This window comes from Leucoraja erinacea, chromosome 2 (assembly GCF_028641065.1).
Source record: "Leucoraja erinacea ecotype New England chromosome 2, Leri_hhj_1, whole genome shotgun sequence".
Lineage (NCBI taxonomy): Eukaryota > Metazoa > Chordata > Chondrichthyes > Rajiformes > Rajidae > Leucoraja > Leucoraja erinaceus.
In genome coordinates this window covers 61,339,490-61,354,170 of record NC_073378.1, presented here as the reverse complement: position 1 = coordinate 61,354,170, position 14,681 = coordinate 61,339,490, and the positions used below count along the sequence as shown (strand labels likewise).

Sequence of the window (14,681 nt, the reverse complement as noted above, 5' to 3'; positions counted from 1 at the left end):
GTCTAATTAAAATAAATCTCTAATATCAGAGACAAAAAAATGTGCTTGCCATTGATAATTTATATCAATATCCTGGTGTGGAAAATATTTGATTATTTGCTTGATTATCATTTTAAAATAATTACTGCATGACATCAAGAGAAAATAATAATTTATTTGTTTGAAAATATAACATAACGTGCCACATGTCGTTGTTTTTGGAGAATATATTATTTAAAAAAAATAATGAACACAACAAGAGGATGGCTTTTGAATAAAGGCCAAGCTGTAATTTTACAACATAAATGAAAAAAATGTTTGCAACCATTTGAATGGTTAACTGCAAATTTATGAGGAAAATGCGAATTGATGTCCTTAATTATTATGAAATATTTAGTTGATCAGTGTATGAGAATGATAATCCAGGCTTCAGACAGGAAGGGGGGTAGTAGTTACAAGCAGCAGCATTGGTGCTATCTTTCATACTAATTATTTAGTTTGATTTAGAAATTAACCACTATGTGAGAGGCATTTCTTAATGGTTCAACCATTTCTCAGAGAACTGAAGAGGGTTGTTTAACCAGTTTTCTGCTTTGTAAGAACCAAGCCCTATTTCTGTGATATTATGCAATAATAGTGTAAGGCTGGGCAGACAGGTACTAGGACCCAGTGTGACAGAAGCCAGGCTCCAGTAACCAGATGTGACTGGAACCCGGGGGTGTGGCAGTTAGGGAGTTGCCCGGGCATGCACACGAGCACGCGGCTGCTGTACAGAGTTGCTAAATAAGGATATACTCTGTTTACGTCGTGGTACGAGCCTTATTATACAAATAAATCGACAATTTCCTGATATAAAAGATGCCAATTTGCTATGGTCCTGTGAACTTTGAAGAGAGGCCTCCAAATTCTATTTGACACCTTTAAAGAATGTTGAAAAAAAAACACAGGTCCCAATATCACCTATCTATGCTCTCCCAGTTTCTTCCCAGCTGTTATAATGCAACTAAATCATCCTACCACAACCAGATAGCAGTCCTAAACTACTATCTACCTCATTGGTGACCCTTGAACTATCGTTGATCGGACTTTGCTGGCTTTGTCTTGCACTGAACGTTATTCACTTATGTATCTATACACTGCAAATGGCTCGATTGTAATCATGTATTGTCTTTCCTCCGACTGGATGGCACGCAACAAGCTTTTCACTGTACCTCGGTACACGTGACAATAAACTAAACTAAACATTTCCCGAGATGCTTCCAGACCCGCTGATTTAATCAAGCACTTTGTGTCTTGTGTATTAACCTGCAGTTCTTTGTTGCAACTACCTTACATACAATGATAATACCTTACTCTGTTATGACAGACAATCTGAAGTAACGGATACCATTCCCCCCTTATTGTCTGTTATAATGAGGGTTTACTATACATGGTATTGCTTTAAGTCTGAATTATGAGACAATAGCCTGCAAATATATGTTAATTCAAGCAGTCTTTCAACATCTACAGGGCTCGAAATTAAAGGTTGCCATTGACCACTCAAAGCGCCGCCGGGCAACTAAACACCGAGTAATTTTGCCCGGCTTGGCAACCAGTATTGGTTTGTACCGAAGATAGACACAAGAAACTGGAGTAACTCCGCGGGTCAGGCAGCATCTCTGGACAAAAGGAACGCGATGTTTTGTGTCGGCGGGGACGGCTGTATTGCGTGGGAAAGATACTAGGTGCGGGTGAGGAAGGGTTGCAGCGAATGACGGGCGCTGAACTGCGAGCGACAGCGGCTTCATCTCCTCCTCCTCCTGGCCCCCCCGCCCGGAGAAGGGCCGCTGCTTGCAAACCCGCTGTCGCTCGCTGTTCATTCGCTCCGACACTTCTGAAGCAGCTGCACCAAAGATACTATAGCTATAGGATCTTTGAGCTGCACTGCTCAGCCCTGCACCTTGCTGTTGGCTAGCCGATTGAGGGAGGCGGTGGCGAGGAGTTCCCAACAGCCAAGGCAGCGGGGCGATGTTGTCTGAGGAGCGCTGACCTTCCTTCCTCCCCACCTCACCCCCCTTCTCTTTCCCTCTCTCTTTCTCCCTCTCTCTCTCTCTCCCTCTCCCTTCTCCACCCCCCCCCCCCCCCCCCCCCTTATCCTGGGACCCCTCCTCTACATCCAGCACTGATCCCCATTCCCGCCTCTATTCAGTCCTCACTGACATCCCTTGTGCTCCCCTCCCCATCTACCCCCCCCCCCAATCTATTCATCCTGCGCTGATCAACCTATCCACCTCGCATTGATTCTCCTGCCACCCCCCCCCCCCCCCCCCCATCCATCGTACACTGGTCCCCCAATTCACCCTGTACTTACCCCTCTCCCATCCATCCTGCACTTCTCCTCCATCCATCCTGTACTGATCCCCCATCCATCCTGTACTAATCCACGCATTCATCCCGTACTGCCCAACCCTCCATTTACCCTGCACCTTCCCCTCATTCATCCTCTAGTGACCCCCATTCATTCTGCACAGATCCTCCGATCCACACTGTACTGACCACCCCCCCCCCCCCCCCCCCCACATTCATCCTGCGCTGATCTCCCCCCCACCAATCCTGTACTGATCCTCCCATTCAAGAAGGATGGGGGGGGGGGGGGACAGTCTGAAGAAGGGTCTCGACCCGAAACGTTGCCTATTTCCTTCGTTCCATAGATGCTGCCTCACCCGCTGAGTTTCTCCAGCACTTTTGTCTACCCCCATTCATCCCGTACTGATCCCCCCCATTCAACACCACTGACATCCCCCGTGCTCTCCCCTCACAATTTTAACTATTCCAACCAACACGTACTAATTCACCTGCCTCTATCCATCCATTCTGCACCGACTGCCTTCTAACCGCCCTCCCCCCCTGCCATCTATCCACACCGCACTGATTCACACACCCCCCCCTCCCTGACCTTATTGCCCTGGAAATGTCTTCAGAGCGAACATTGACTATGTTTAATAACGGAATGCAATCAAATATGTTTTAATTCCCTATGTTATTATTAGTTTTAATCCATAAAGATGAATTAGTTAAAACATTAAAACCACAGTGTTCGATTGTCACTGCCACCGTTGACACGTTATTACAGAATTCATTTTAATGGCAAATCAATGCTCTTAATATGGAATATCAGTTATTTAATGAGCAACATTCCCAACTATACGTACGCATATATGTTACCATGGTCCAGGATTTATTGACACAGGTTGATCATACGCTGAATAATTCAACCACATTTTTGTTTGGAAGTGGAAAGAACTAATAGAAATTGCATTAATTGAAATGTGTAAAAAGAGTTGAGATACTGCCTTATAATTTTGCTGCATGTCATTGTGGGATATATCATGTCTTGATTGGTGAATATGTTTAGTTTGTGACTTTATTTGAAGCAGAAATAATATGCAAATGCTTCATTGAGTATAATTCTGACTGGTAACTACGCACTTCGTCCGAGCACATTATCGCACGCGTCATGCAAGCCGTCTTAAATGACCCCCTAAACTGTCATTTGGCAACCTAAAAAGCTGCCAAGGTTGCCCGGCTGGCAACAGGGAATAAATGTTAAGCGAGAGCCCTGATCTAACAATTTTAGATTTTCTAAATCAATTTTATTCCATCACTACTACTTCATAATTAATCTTCTTACATTGCAAGCACTTCCAGTGCCACACGGAAGCCCTAGTGTTTCAACAAATTTGTTGCCAAGGTCAGTACAAAAGTGAGCATCATTAGGGCACCTTCCTACTGACTTCAAACCAGAAGGACAGAAACAATGCTTATTTGGAGAGGAAAGTAAGAGAGAATTAAACTTATGGGCCTATCCCACTTAACCAACTTTTTCGGCGACTGCCAGCACCTGTCATAGGTCGTTGCAGGTCGCAGAAAACTTTCAACATGTTGAAAATTCAGCAGCGACCAGAACAAGATACGACTCTTTGAGCGACTCCTCACGACCATACAGGCTTCACCCCGCGACATGTCACCAGGGTGTCGCCTGTATGGTCGTGAGTAGTCTCCTCAGTAGCCCAAAGAGTAGCAGCGTCTTTCTGGTCGCTGCTGTATTTTCAACATGTTGAAAGTTTCCGACGACCTGGAACGACCTATGACGGGTTCCGGCAGTCGCTGAAAAAGTCGCGTAAGTAGGACAGGCCCATTAAAATCTAATATTTCTGGTTCTTGCTTCCTCTTTTACTCCAATATTAAAAAAATATTGTTATTTGTCATCCACATCAACAATTTCAATGAGAATGTACAGGGTAAGGCTAGTAGATTTGCACATTACTTAAAATAGGAGGCATTGTAGATAGTGACGAAGGCTATTAATAATTACAGCAAAGTGAAAGGGGAGTCACAGGTAAATATGCTGGTGAAGAAGGCATTTGGCACACTGACTTTCATCACTCTGGGTATTCAGTATAGAAGTTAAGATATTATGTTACTGTTGTACGAGATGTTGGTGAAAACACTGGAGTATTGTGTTCAGTTTTGGTCATCCTGCTATCAGAATTGTGTTTAGAAAGGAGCTGCGGATGCTGGTTTACAGAGCATTTTGGAGCATTACTCCAGCATTTTGTGTCTATTAGAAAAATGTTGTTAAGCTGGAAAGTGTTCAGAGAAGATGATGCTGCCAGGACTAGAGAACTTGAGCTACAGGGAGAGGTTGGACAGGATAAGACTATTTATTTGAACACAGGAGGATGCGAGGTGATCTTATGGAGGTGTACAACATCCTGAGGGGAATAAAAAGAATATGACAATAGACAATAGGTGCAGGAGTAAGCCATACGGTCCTTCAAGCCAGCACCGCCATTCAATGTGATCATGGCTGATCGTCCACAATCAGTACCCTGTTCCTGCCTTCTAAACATGGGCAGGTATGACTAGCGTAGAAGAGGCAACTTGGTCAGCATGGGCAATTCAAAGTCAAAGTCAAAATTTATTTGTCACATGCACCAACCAAGGTACAGTGAAATGAATTTGCCATGTAGTGATACAGTTGAAAAAAAGAACACACAATCTATATCTATATAATATTAAAATTCTGTGGCTGCTGGCTGGATGTGTTTCTGCCTGACGTGGGTGCCAGCCTTTGATTCGTTGCTATGCCAACACCAGACCCACAAACACCTCGATTTCGGTAGATTTCACTTTTCATTCCAAGTATCCACTCCACATTAAATTTTGTCGTGTTTATGTACACATTTTTAATAAAATCCTTCTTTCCCCCCGCCCCCCCACTCACCCATTTTGGCGCCTCCTGCTGGCCAGCGACCATAACGGCTGCTGGCGCCCGCCTCTCTCCTCAAAGACGCCATTTAAAAACAGCCGCACTGCTGAGTGCTCAAATCTTCAGTTGGAGGACCACGCCTCCCGTGGGGGCTACGGGTAGGGAACGGCTGCGTTGGGGGAGCAGAACCAATGGGTCTGCACTTGGTCTAGTATACAATAAAATCCAACACAAACATACACTACAGCATTCTTCACTGTGGTGGAAGGCAATAAAGTTCAGTCAGTCCTCCTCCCTTGTTTATCCGTGGTCGGGCCCATAAACGCTTTGTAGTCGCCGCTACGGACGGCCAAATGTACAGAACTTCTCGTCGGGATAATTGAAACTCCGACGTCAGGACGGTCGAACACACTCTGCAGCTTGGAGTGCCACTTTCCGACTGTAGACCGCAGCTTCGGGATGTTACAGGCCGCAGGCCGACAGTTGGAGCTCTTCTCCGGCGATCCCGGGCATGGGATCCCAGGCTCCGGATGGTAAGTCCACGCCACACCCGCAGCTAGAAGCTCAGCAGATCGCAGCCCCAAGATGTCAAAGTCACCAGGCCAGCGATCGGAGCACTCCTTTCTGGCGACCCCCGGCAAGGGTTTGCCCCCGCTCCACGATGGAAAAGTCAACGCTGCACCCGCTGTTGAAGCTCTGGGCTGGACTCTGGTAAAAGCTGTTCCAATCCAAGCTGTTAGGCCGCAAGAGGGGAAGCGGAGGAGCGACATGGAAAAAGTCGCCTCTCCGTCAAGGAAGTGACAGAAAAATGTTTTCCCCCTTTCCCCCCTATCACCCTCCACATAACACACACCAATACCAAAAAAAGAAACACTCAGACATACCAAAAAACCCCCCCAAAAAGTCAAAACAACAAACACGCTGCTGGCAAGGCAGCCTACTCGCAGCGCCCCCAACCGACCAAGTTAAGTCGAAGGATCAGTTTCAATGCCATATAACACGAACAGGACACCCAACTCATTGCGATTCTAGCAGAAAACACGTCATCATCTCATCATAAAACACTTTAAAACATAGAAGGATAAAGGGCTATAAATTGTATCATGCCCCCAAAAAATGTGTTCAAGTGATGATGCCGCAGGGCGTGTTCCAGTTTAGTGCATCATATCTGGTAATTTTTGGTTTCCTCTACATAATTTTAAAGTATGTTTCAGCCCTCTGCATAAAGCCATCACCTTTTTGTGAAGCATACAATGAAAGACATAGACATAGAAAAATAGGTGCAGGAGGAGGCCATTTCGCCGTTCGAGCCAGCACCACCATTCATTGTGATCATGGCTGATCGGCCCCAATCAATAACCCGGGCCTACCTTCTCCCCATATCCCTTAATTCCAGTAGTCCCTAGAGCTCTATATAACTCTTTCTGAAATCCATCCAATGATTTGGCCTCCACTGCCCTCTGTGGCAGGGAATTCCACAAATTCACAACTCTCTGGGTGAAAACGGTTTTTCTCACCTCAGTCTTAAATGGCCTCCCTTTTATTCTAGGACTGTGGCCCTTGGTTCTGGACTCGCCTAACATTTGGAACATTTTTCCTGCATCTAGCTTGTCCAGTCCTTTTATAATTTTATATGTTTCTATAAGATGCCCCCTCATCCTTCTAAACTCCAGTGAATACAAGCCTAGTCTTTTCTATCTTTCCTCATATGAAAGTCCAGCCATCCCAGGGATCAATCTTGTGAACATACGCTGCACTGCCTCAATCATAAGGATGTCCTTCCTCAAATTAGGAGACCAAAACTGTACGCAATACTCCAGATGTGGTCTTACCCGAGCCCTAAACAACTGCAGAAGAACCTCTCTACTCCTATACTGAAATCCTCGTGTTATGAATGCCAACATTCCATTAGCTTTCTTCACTGCCTGCTGCACCTGCACGCCACCTTTCAGTGACCGGTGTACAAGGATACCCAGGTCTCCCTGTACCTCCCCCTTACCTAACCTAACCCCATTGAGATAATAATCTGCCCCCTTGTTTTTGCCACCAAAGTGAATAACCTCACATTTATCTATATTATACTGCATCTGCCACGCATCTGCCCACTCACTCAACCTGTCCAGGTCACCCTGCCACCTCCTAACATCCTCTTCACAGTTCACACTGCCACCCAGCTTTGTGTCATCCGCAAACTTGCTAGTGTTGCTCCGAATTCCCTCTTCCAAATCATTAATATATATGGTAAACAGTTGCGACCCAACACCGAGCCTTGCGGCACTCCACTCGCCACTGCCTGCCATTCTGAAAAGGACCCGTTCAATCCTACTCTTTGCTTCCGGTCTGCCAACCAATTTTCTATTCACGTCAACACCCTACCCCCAAGACCATTTGCTCTAATTTTAGTCACCAGTCTCCCGTGCGGGACCTTATCAAATGCTTTCTGACAGTCTAGATACACTACATCCACTGGCTCCCCTTCATCTATTTTACTTGTCACATCCTCAAAAAATTCCAGAAGATTAGTCCAGCATGATTTTCCTTTCATAAATCCTTGCTGACTGGGACTAATCCTTTTACTGCTATCCAAATGCCCCATTATTACCTCTTTAATAACTGACTCCAGCATCTTTCCCACCACTGAAGTCAGGCTAACTGGTCTGTATTTCCCCGTTTTCTCTCTCGCTCCTTTCTTGAAAAGTGGGATAACATTAGCTATCCTCCAATCCACAGGAACTGATCCTGAATCTATTGAACGTTGGAAAATGATAATTAATGCGTCCACTATTTCTAGAGCCACGTCCCTGAGGACCCTGGGATGCAGACCATCAGGCCCAGGGGATTTATCATCCTTCAGTCCCATTAGCCTACCCAATACTATTTCTCGCCTAATGAATATTTCTTTCAGTTCCTTGACCCCCTTAGATCCTCTGTCCTCCAGCACTTCTTTGAGATTTTTTGTCTTCCTTAGTGAAAACAGATCCGAAGTACCTGTTCAACTCCTCCGCAATTTCCTTGTTCCCCATAATAATTTCACCTGTGTCTGCCTTCAAGGGACCCACATTTGACATTGCTATTCTTTTTCTCTGAAACATATCTAAAGAAGCTTTTACTGTCCTTCTTTACATTCCTGGCCAGGTTCCCCTCGTACTTCATCTTTTCAGCCCGTATTACCCGTTTTGTTTCCTTCTGTTGTCCTATGCAAGTTTCCCAATCATCTGGCTTCCGGCTACTCTTTGCTGTGTTAGACATCTTTTCTTTTAGTTTTATTCTATCCCTAACTTCTCTTGTCAGCCACAGTTGCCTCCTACTCGCCTTAGAATCTTTCTTCCTTTTTGGAATGAAATGATCCTGCGTCTTCCGGATTATGCCCAGAAATTCCCGCCATTGCTGTTCCACCGTCATTCCTGCTAGGATCCCTTTCCAGTCTACGTTGGCCAGCTCCTCATGCCTTTATAGTCCCCTTTGTTCAACTGCATCACTGACACTTCTGATTTATCCTTCTCCTTCTCAAATTGCAGATTAAAACATGCAGGAAACATGTTCCCGATGTTGGGGGAGCCCAGAACTAGGGGCCACAGTTTAAGAATAAGAGGTAAGCCATTTAGAACAGAGATGAGGAAACACCTTTTCTCACAGAGAGTTGTGAGTGTGTGGCATTCTCTGCCTCAGAGGGCGGTGGAGGCAGGTTCTCTGGATGCTTTCAAGAGAGAGCTGGATAGGGCTCTTAAAGATAGCGGTCAGAGGATATGGGGAAAAGGCAGGAACGGGTTACTGATTGGGGATTATCAGCCATGACATCCATGAAAAAGTCGCAAGTCCGACCAGGCTTTTCGCTGATGATTGTTTGCTGTACCGTCCAATTAAGTCAGCTGATGATGAAGATGCTCTCCAAAAGGATCTCGATACTATGGTTGAGTGGTCACAACAATGGGGCATGCAGTTCAACCCTTCCAAATGTGAAACCATGCGTGTCACCAGAAAGAGGAATCCAGGCGAAACATCTTACAATATACTTGGTGCCACCCCTGAAGAATCCAAACAAACCAAGTATCTTGGCATCAAATTGCAGAATGATCTGCGTTGGAATGGTCATACTCATCATGCAACGGTGAAAGCTACAGGTGTCCTAAACTTTCTGAGGGCCAACTTTCATCATTGTTCAACGTCTGTCAAGGAGAAGCTATACTTCACCCTCGTTAGACCTCATTTGGACTACGCAGTTGCAGCATGGGACCCATACACAAATAAAAACATTTCTTCCATCGAACGTGTCCAAAGACAGGCAGCTTGATTTGTTACTAACACCTATGAGAGAGAAGCGAGTGTCACCAAACTACTGAATTCTCTGGGGTGGAACCCACTCCAAGACAGACGTGAAGCTCACCGTTTGACCTGTTTTTACAAAATGTTAAATGGTCAGCTCGACATAGACTACAAGACCTACACCAAACCCAAACCAATTAGGAGGAGACGAGCGCATTCGATCCAATTTGTGATCCCAGCTACAAAGACAGATGTGCACAGCAATTCGTTCTTCCCCCGCACAATTAAAGCATGGAATAATCTCCACCCAACTATAGTTACCCAACCAGATGCAACTAAATTTAAAGTAGCTCTTTCTTCCCAATAACCCTTTCTGGCTTAAGCCCTCCCTTCACCACCTCAAGTTTAATTTCCATTTGGAATATTTTGGAGGACCAAGAAACCAATAATTAAAGCATGATCACATTGAATGGCAGTGCTGGCTTGAAGGGCCCAATGGCCTACTCCTGCACCTATTGTCTAAAACTAATCATATTATGATCACTACCTCCAAGCGGTTCTTTTACCTCGAGTTCTCTTATCAAATCTGGTTCATTGGACAACACTAAATCCAGAATTGCCTTTTCTCTGGTCAGCTCCATTACAAGCTGCTCTAAGAATCCATCTCGGAGGCACTCTACAAACTCTCTTTCTTGGGGTCCTGAACCAACCTGATTTTCCCAGTCTACCTGCACATTGAAATCCCCCATCACCACAGCGGCATTACCTTTGTTACATGCCAGTTTTAACTTCTGCTGTAACTTGCACCCTACATCCGGGGTACTTTCTAGGGGTCTGTAGATAACACCAATTAGTGTCTTCTTGCCTTTGCAATTCCTCAACTCAATCCACAGTGACTCTATATCGTCAGCCCCTATGTCGTCCCTCGCAAGGGACCAAATTCCATCTCTCACCAGAAGAGCTACGCCCCCTCCTCTGCCCACCTGCCTGTGTTTTCGATAGGATGTATAACCCTACCGATCCTCCTGCAGCCACGTCTCGGTAATCCCCACAATGTCATATCAACCAACCTCTGAGCCTCAAGCTCATCTACTTTACTTCATTTACTTCGCGCATTCAAATGCAATAGAAACATAGAAACATAGAAAATAGGTGCAGGATTAGGCTATTCGGCCCTTCGAGCCTGCACCGCCATTCAATATGATCATGGCTGATCATCCAACTCAGTATCCTGTACCTGCTTTCTCTCCATACCCCCTGATCCCTTTAGCCACAAGGGCCACATCTAACTCCCTCTTAAATATACCCAATGAACTGGCCTCAACTACATTCTGTGGCAAAGAATTCCAGAGATTCACCACTCTGTGTAAAAAATGTTTTTCTCATCTCAGTCCTAAAATATTTCCCCTTTATCCTTAAACTGTGACCCCTTGTTCTGGACTTCCCCAACATCGGGAAAAATCTTCCTGCATCTAGCCTGTCCAACCCTTTAAGAATTTTGTACATTTCTCTAAGATCCCCCCTCAATCTTCTAAATTGTAGCGAGTTCAAGCCGAGTCTATCCAGTCTTTCTTCATATAACCATATAACAATTACAGCACGGAAACAGGCCATCTCGACCCTTCTAGTCCGTGCCGAACACATAATCTCCCCCATAATATGAGTCCTGAAATCCCAGGAATCAGTCTGGTGAACCTTCTCTGTACCTATGGCAAGAATGTTCTTCCTCAGATTATGAGACAAAAACTGTACACAATACTCCAGGTGTGGTATCACCAAGACCCTGTACAACTGCAGTAGAACCTCCCTGCTCCTATACTCAAATCCTTTTGCTATGAATGCTAACATACCATTGGCTTTCTTCACTGCCTGCTGCACCTGCATGCCTACTTTCAATGACTGGTATACCATGACACCCTGGTCTCGTTGCATCTCCCCTTTTCCAAATGGGCCACTATTCAGGTAATAGTCTGCTTTCCTGTTTTTGCCACCAAAGTGGATAACCTCACATTTATCCACATTATACCGCATCTGCCATGCATTTGCCCACTCACCCAGCCTATCCAAGTCATCTTGCAGCCTCCTAGCATCCTCCTCACAGCTATCACTGCCCCCCAACTTTGTGTCATCTGCAAACTTGGAGATGTTGCATTCAATTCCCTCGTCCAAATCATTAATATATATTGTGAATAGCTGGGGTCCCAGCACTGAGTCTTGCGGTACCCCACTAGTCACCGTCTGCCATTCTGAAAAGGACCCATTAACTCCTATAATATAAACCATATAACCATATAACAATTACAGCACGGAAACAGGCCATCTCGACCCTTCTAGTCCGTGCCGAACACGTATTCTCCCCTAGTCCCATACACCTGCGCTCAGACCATAACCTTCCATTCCCTTCCTGTCCATATAACTATGTAATCTCCTACTCTTTGCTTCCTGTCTGCCAGCCAGTTCTCTATCCACATCAATATTGAAACCCCAATACCGTGTGCTTTAAGTTTGTATACTAATCTCTTATGTGGGACCTTGTCGAAAGCCTTCTGAAAGTCCAGATATACCACATCCACTGGTTCTCCCTCATCCATTCTACTAGTTACATCCACGACAAATTCTATAAGATTCGTCAGACATGATTTACCTTTCATAAATCCATTCTGACTTTGTCCAATGATTTCACCACTTTCCAAATGTGCTGCTATCCCATCTTTAATAACTGACTCCAGCAGTTTCTGGTCTGCCGTGTCCTTGTTCTCCATGATTAATTCACCTGTTTCTGACTGCAAGGGACCTCATTTGTTTTAACTAATCCTTTTCTCTTCACATATCTATAAAAACTTTTGCGGTCAGTTTTTATGTTCCCTGCCAGTTTTCTTTCATAATCTATTTTCCCTTTCCTAATTAAGCCCTTTGTCCTCCTCTGCTGGACTCTAAATTTCTCCCAGTCCTCTGGTAGGCTGCTTTTTCTGGCTAATTTGTATGCTTCATCCTTTGTTTTGACACTATCCCTGATTTCACTTGTTATCCACGGATGCACTACCTTCCCTGATTTATTATTTTGCCAAACTGGGATGAACAATTGTTGTAGTTCATCCATGCAGCCTTTAAATGCCTTCCATTGCATATCCACCGTCAACCCTTTAAGAATCAATTGCCAGTCTAACTTGGCCAATTCACGTCTCATACCCTCAAAGTTACCTTTCTTTAAGTTCAGAACCCTTGTTTCTGAATTAATTATGTCACTCTCCATCCTAATGAAGAACTCAACCACATTATGGTCACTCTTGCCCAATGGGCCACGCACAACAAGACTGCTAACTAACCCTTCCTCATTACTCCATACCCAGTCTAGAATAGCCTGCTCTCTCATTGGTTTCTCTACATGTTGGTTTAGAAAACTATCCCACATACATTCCAAGAAATCCTCTTCCTCAGCACCCCTGCCAATTTGATTCACCCAATATATATGTAGATAGAAGTCACCCATTATAACTGTTTTACCTTTGTTGCATGCATTTCAAATTTCCTGTTTGATGCCATCCCCAACTCCACTACTACTGTTAGGTGGCCTGTACACAACTCCCACTGGCGTTTTCTGCCCCTTAGTGTTTCGCAGCTCTACCCATATTGATTCCACATCCTCCAAGCTAATGTCGTTCCTTTCTATTGCGTTAATCTCCTCTCTAACCAGCAACGCTACCCCACCTCCTTTTCCTATCAATTCCTTACGCAATTGTGAACACACATTTCACTATGCCAACTGGCACGTGACAAATAAATGTATCTTGGTCTTGATCTTGAACTCACATGATGTTATTTGAGTGATATTACAATTCTATTAATGTCATTGTACCTGCCTGGCAGCTTCCACGTGTGCATGTATCACGTGTAGGGAGGCACAGACCAAGTTTCAGCACAATAAATGAATGCCTTTCAACACTGGATTTCTGCCAAAATTCCATTGGGGTGTTGCACAACAGAATTTCAATGCCAAGGATCTTGTTATAATATTTAAAAGGAGTTTACCTTTGACTTTTTTTGCAGCTTTGGTTTCTGTATCTATACCTTTTCTCTTTACTAGAGGAACTGCTGGTGTGTTAATTATTGACGCTTCAGTTGTTTGATCTCTATTTCGTCGTTTCTCCAGGTTCTGCAAGAAATTACATGACTATTAAATAAAAAAGAAATAATTAGCCCTGAAAACATACTTTTAACACCATTTTCCAATACATAATTTCTGTTAAGATATTTCCTGGTACAGGAAATTGAAGTGTACGAAACATGGACGGAATAAGCGAGTTCGGTATTTAAACTGCAGATGCCCAGGTCAGAAGCCATTCACCATAAGCATTCTTGCCAGCTGAGCCGCTGCGTGTATACAGACCTGCGCTTCATATGTATATTCCACTTTTGCTTCTTGGAGGTTAAGAAAAAACTGCTAAGTAGGTGCATTTATAGTTAATGTGCACAAAAGATAAAATATCTTGTTTGTCTTATTGCTTGATGCTTTGCTCTCTCTCTCTCTCTCTCTCTCTCTCTAACCAGGCCTCTGGGAACGCGGCATCTGATGAGGACGAGGAGGGTTCCAGAGGGAAGGCAGGGACAACTTAGAATCCAGCAGCAGAGTGGTTCTGTTAATGGATTCGTTCCACGGTGCGTTCAGATCGGAAATAACACACGCCGGTAGATCCGCAGCCACTGGTTCAGGAGATCAATCCAATTATTGCCCAACAGGCAGTGGAATCCATCTGTGACAGACTGCACTGTGAGATGTGTTCACAGGAGGGGGTGTTCACTCTGATCATCTCAGGCACAGTGAATTCTACAAAGTAAAACCATCCCAATCAATACCGTCCCAGAGAGCTGCCTTGCCCGAGCACTGGGACAACTCTGGGCAAAGTCCCACTGAAGTCAAGAACATTCTAGTCACTAAAAAAAATACGCCTGCGGGCTAGATAACTTCGAGTCACCGGCCGGATCCGGCCTGGGGGTTGTGGGTTTCAACCCCTGCCTTAGCGGTACATTCACACCACCTGTAGGTAAAGCAGCAGCCAACATCATACTGATACAGATGCTGCCTGCCTCAGATTATATAATTATGAACAAAGATAAGAAAATGTTTCAAACACGAGTAATATTTTCTTATTCCAGTAGCAAACACATTAAGGATGAAATGAAAATAGTA

At 44.6% G+C, this 14,681-nt stretch overlaps 1 protein-coding gene across 1 annotated transcript in view; it reads right to left on the bottom strand.

Moving 5' to 3' along the window:
* Window positions 1-14,681, bottom strand: part of znf830 (zinc finger protein 830) — a 69,405-nt gene that overhangs the window by 41,866 nt on the left and 12,858 nt on the right. Inside the window, exon 3 of the mRNA XM_055657702.1 lies at window positions 13,523-13,646. Within this exon, the coding sequence (XP_055513677.1) occupies window positions 13,523-13,646 (124 nt within the window). The remainder of the gene's footprint in view (window positions 1-13,522; window positions 13,647-14,681) is intronic.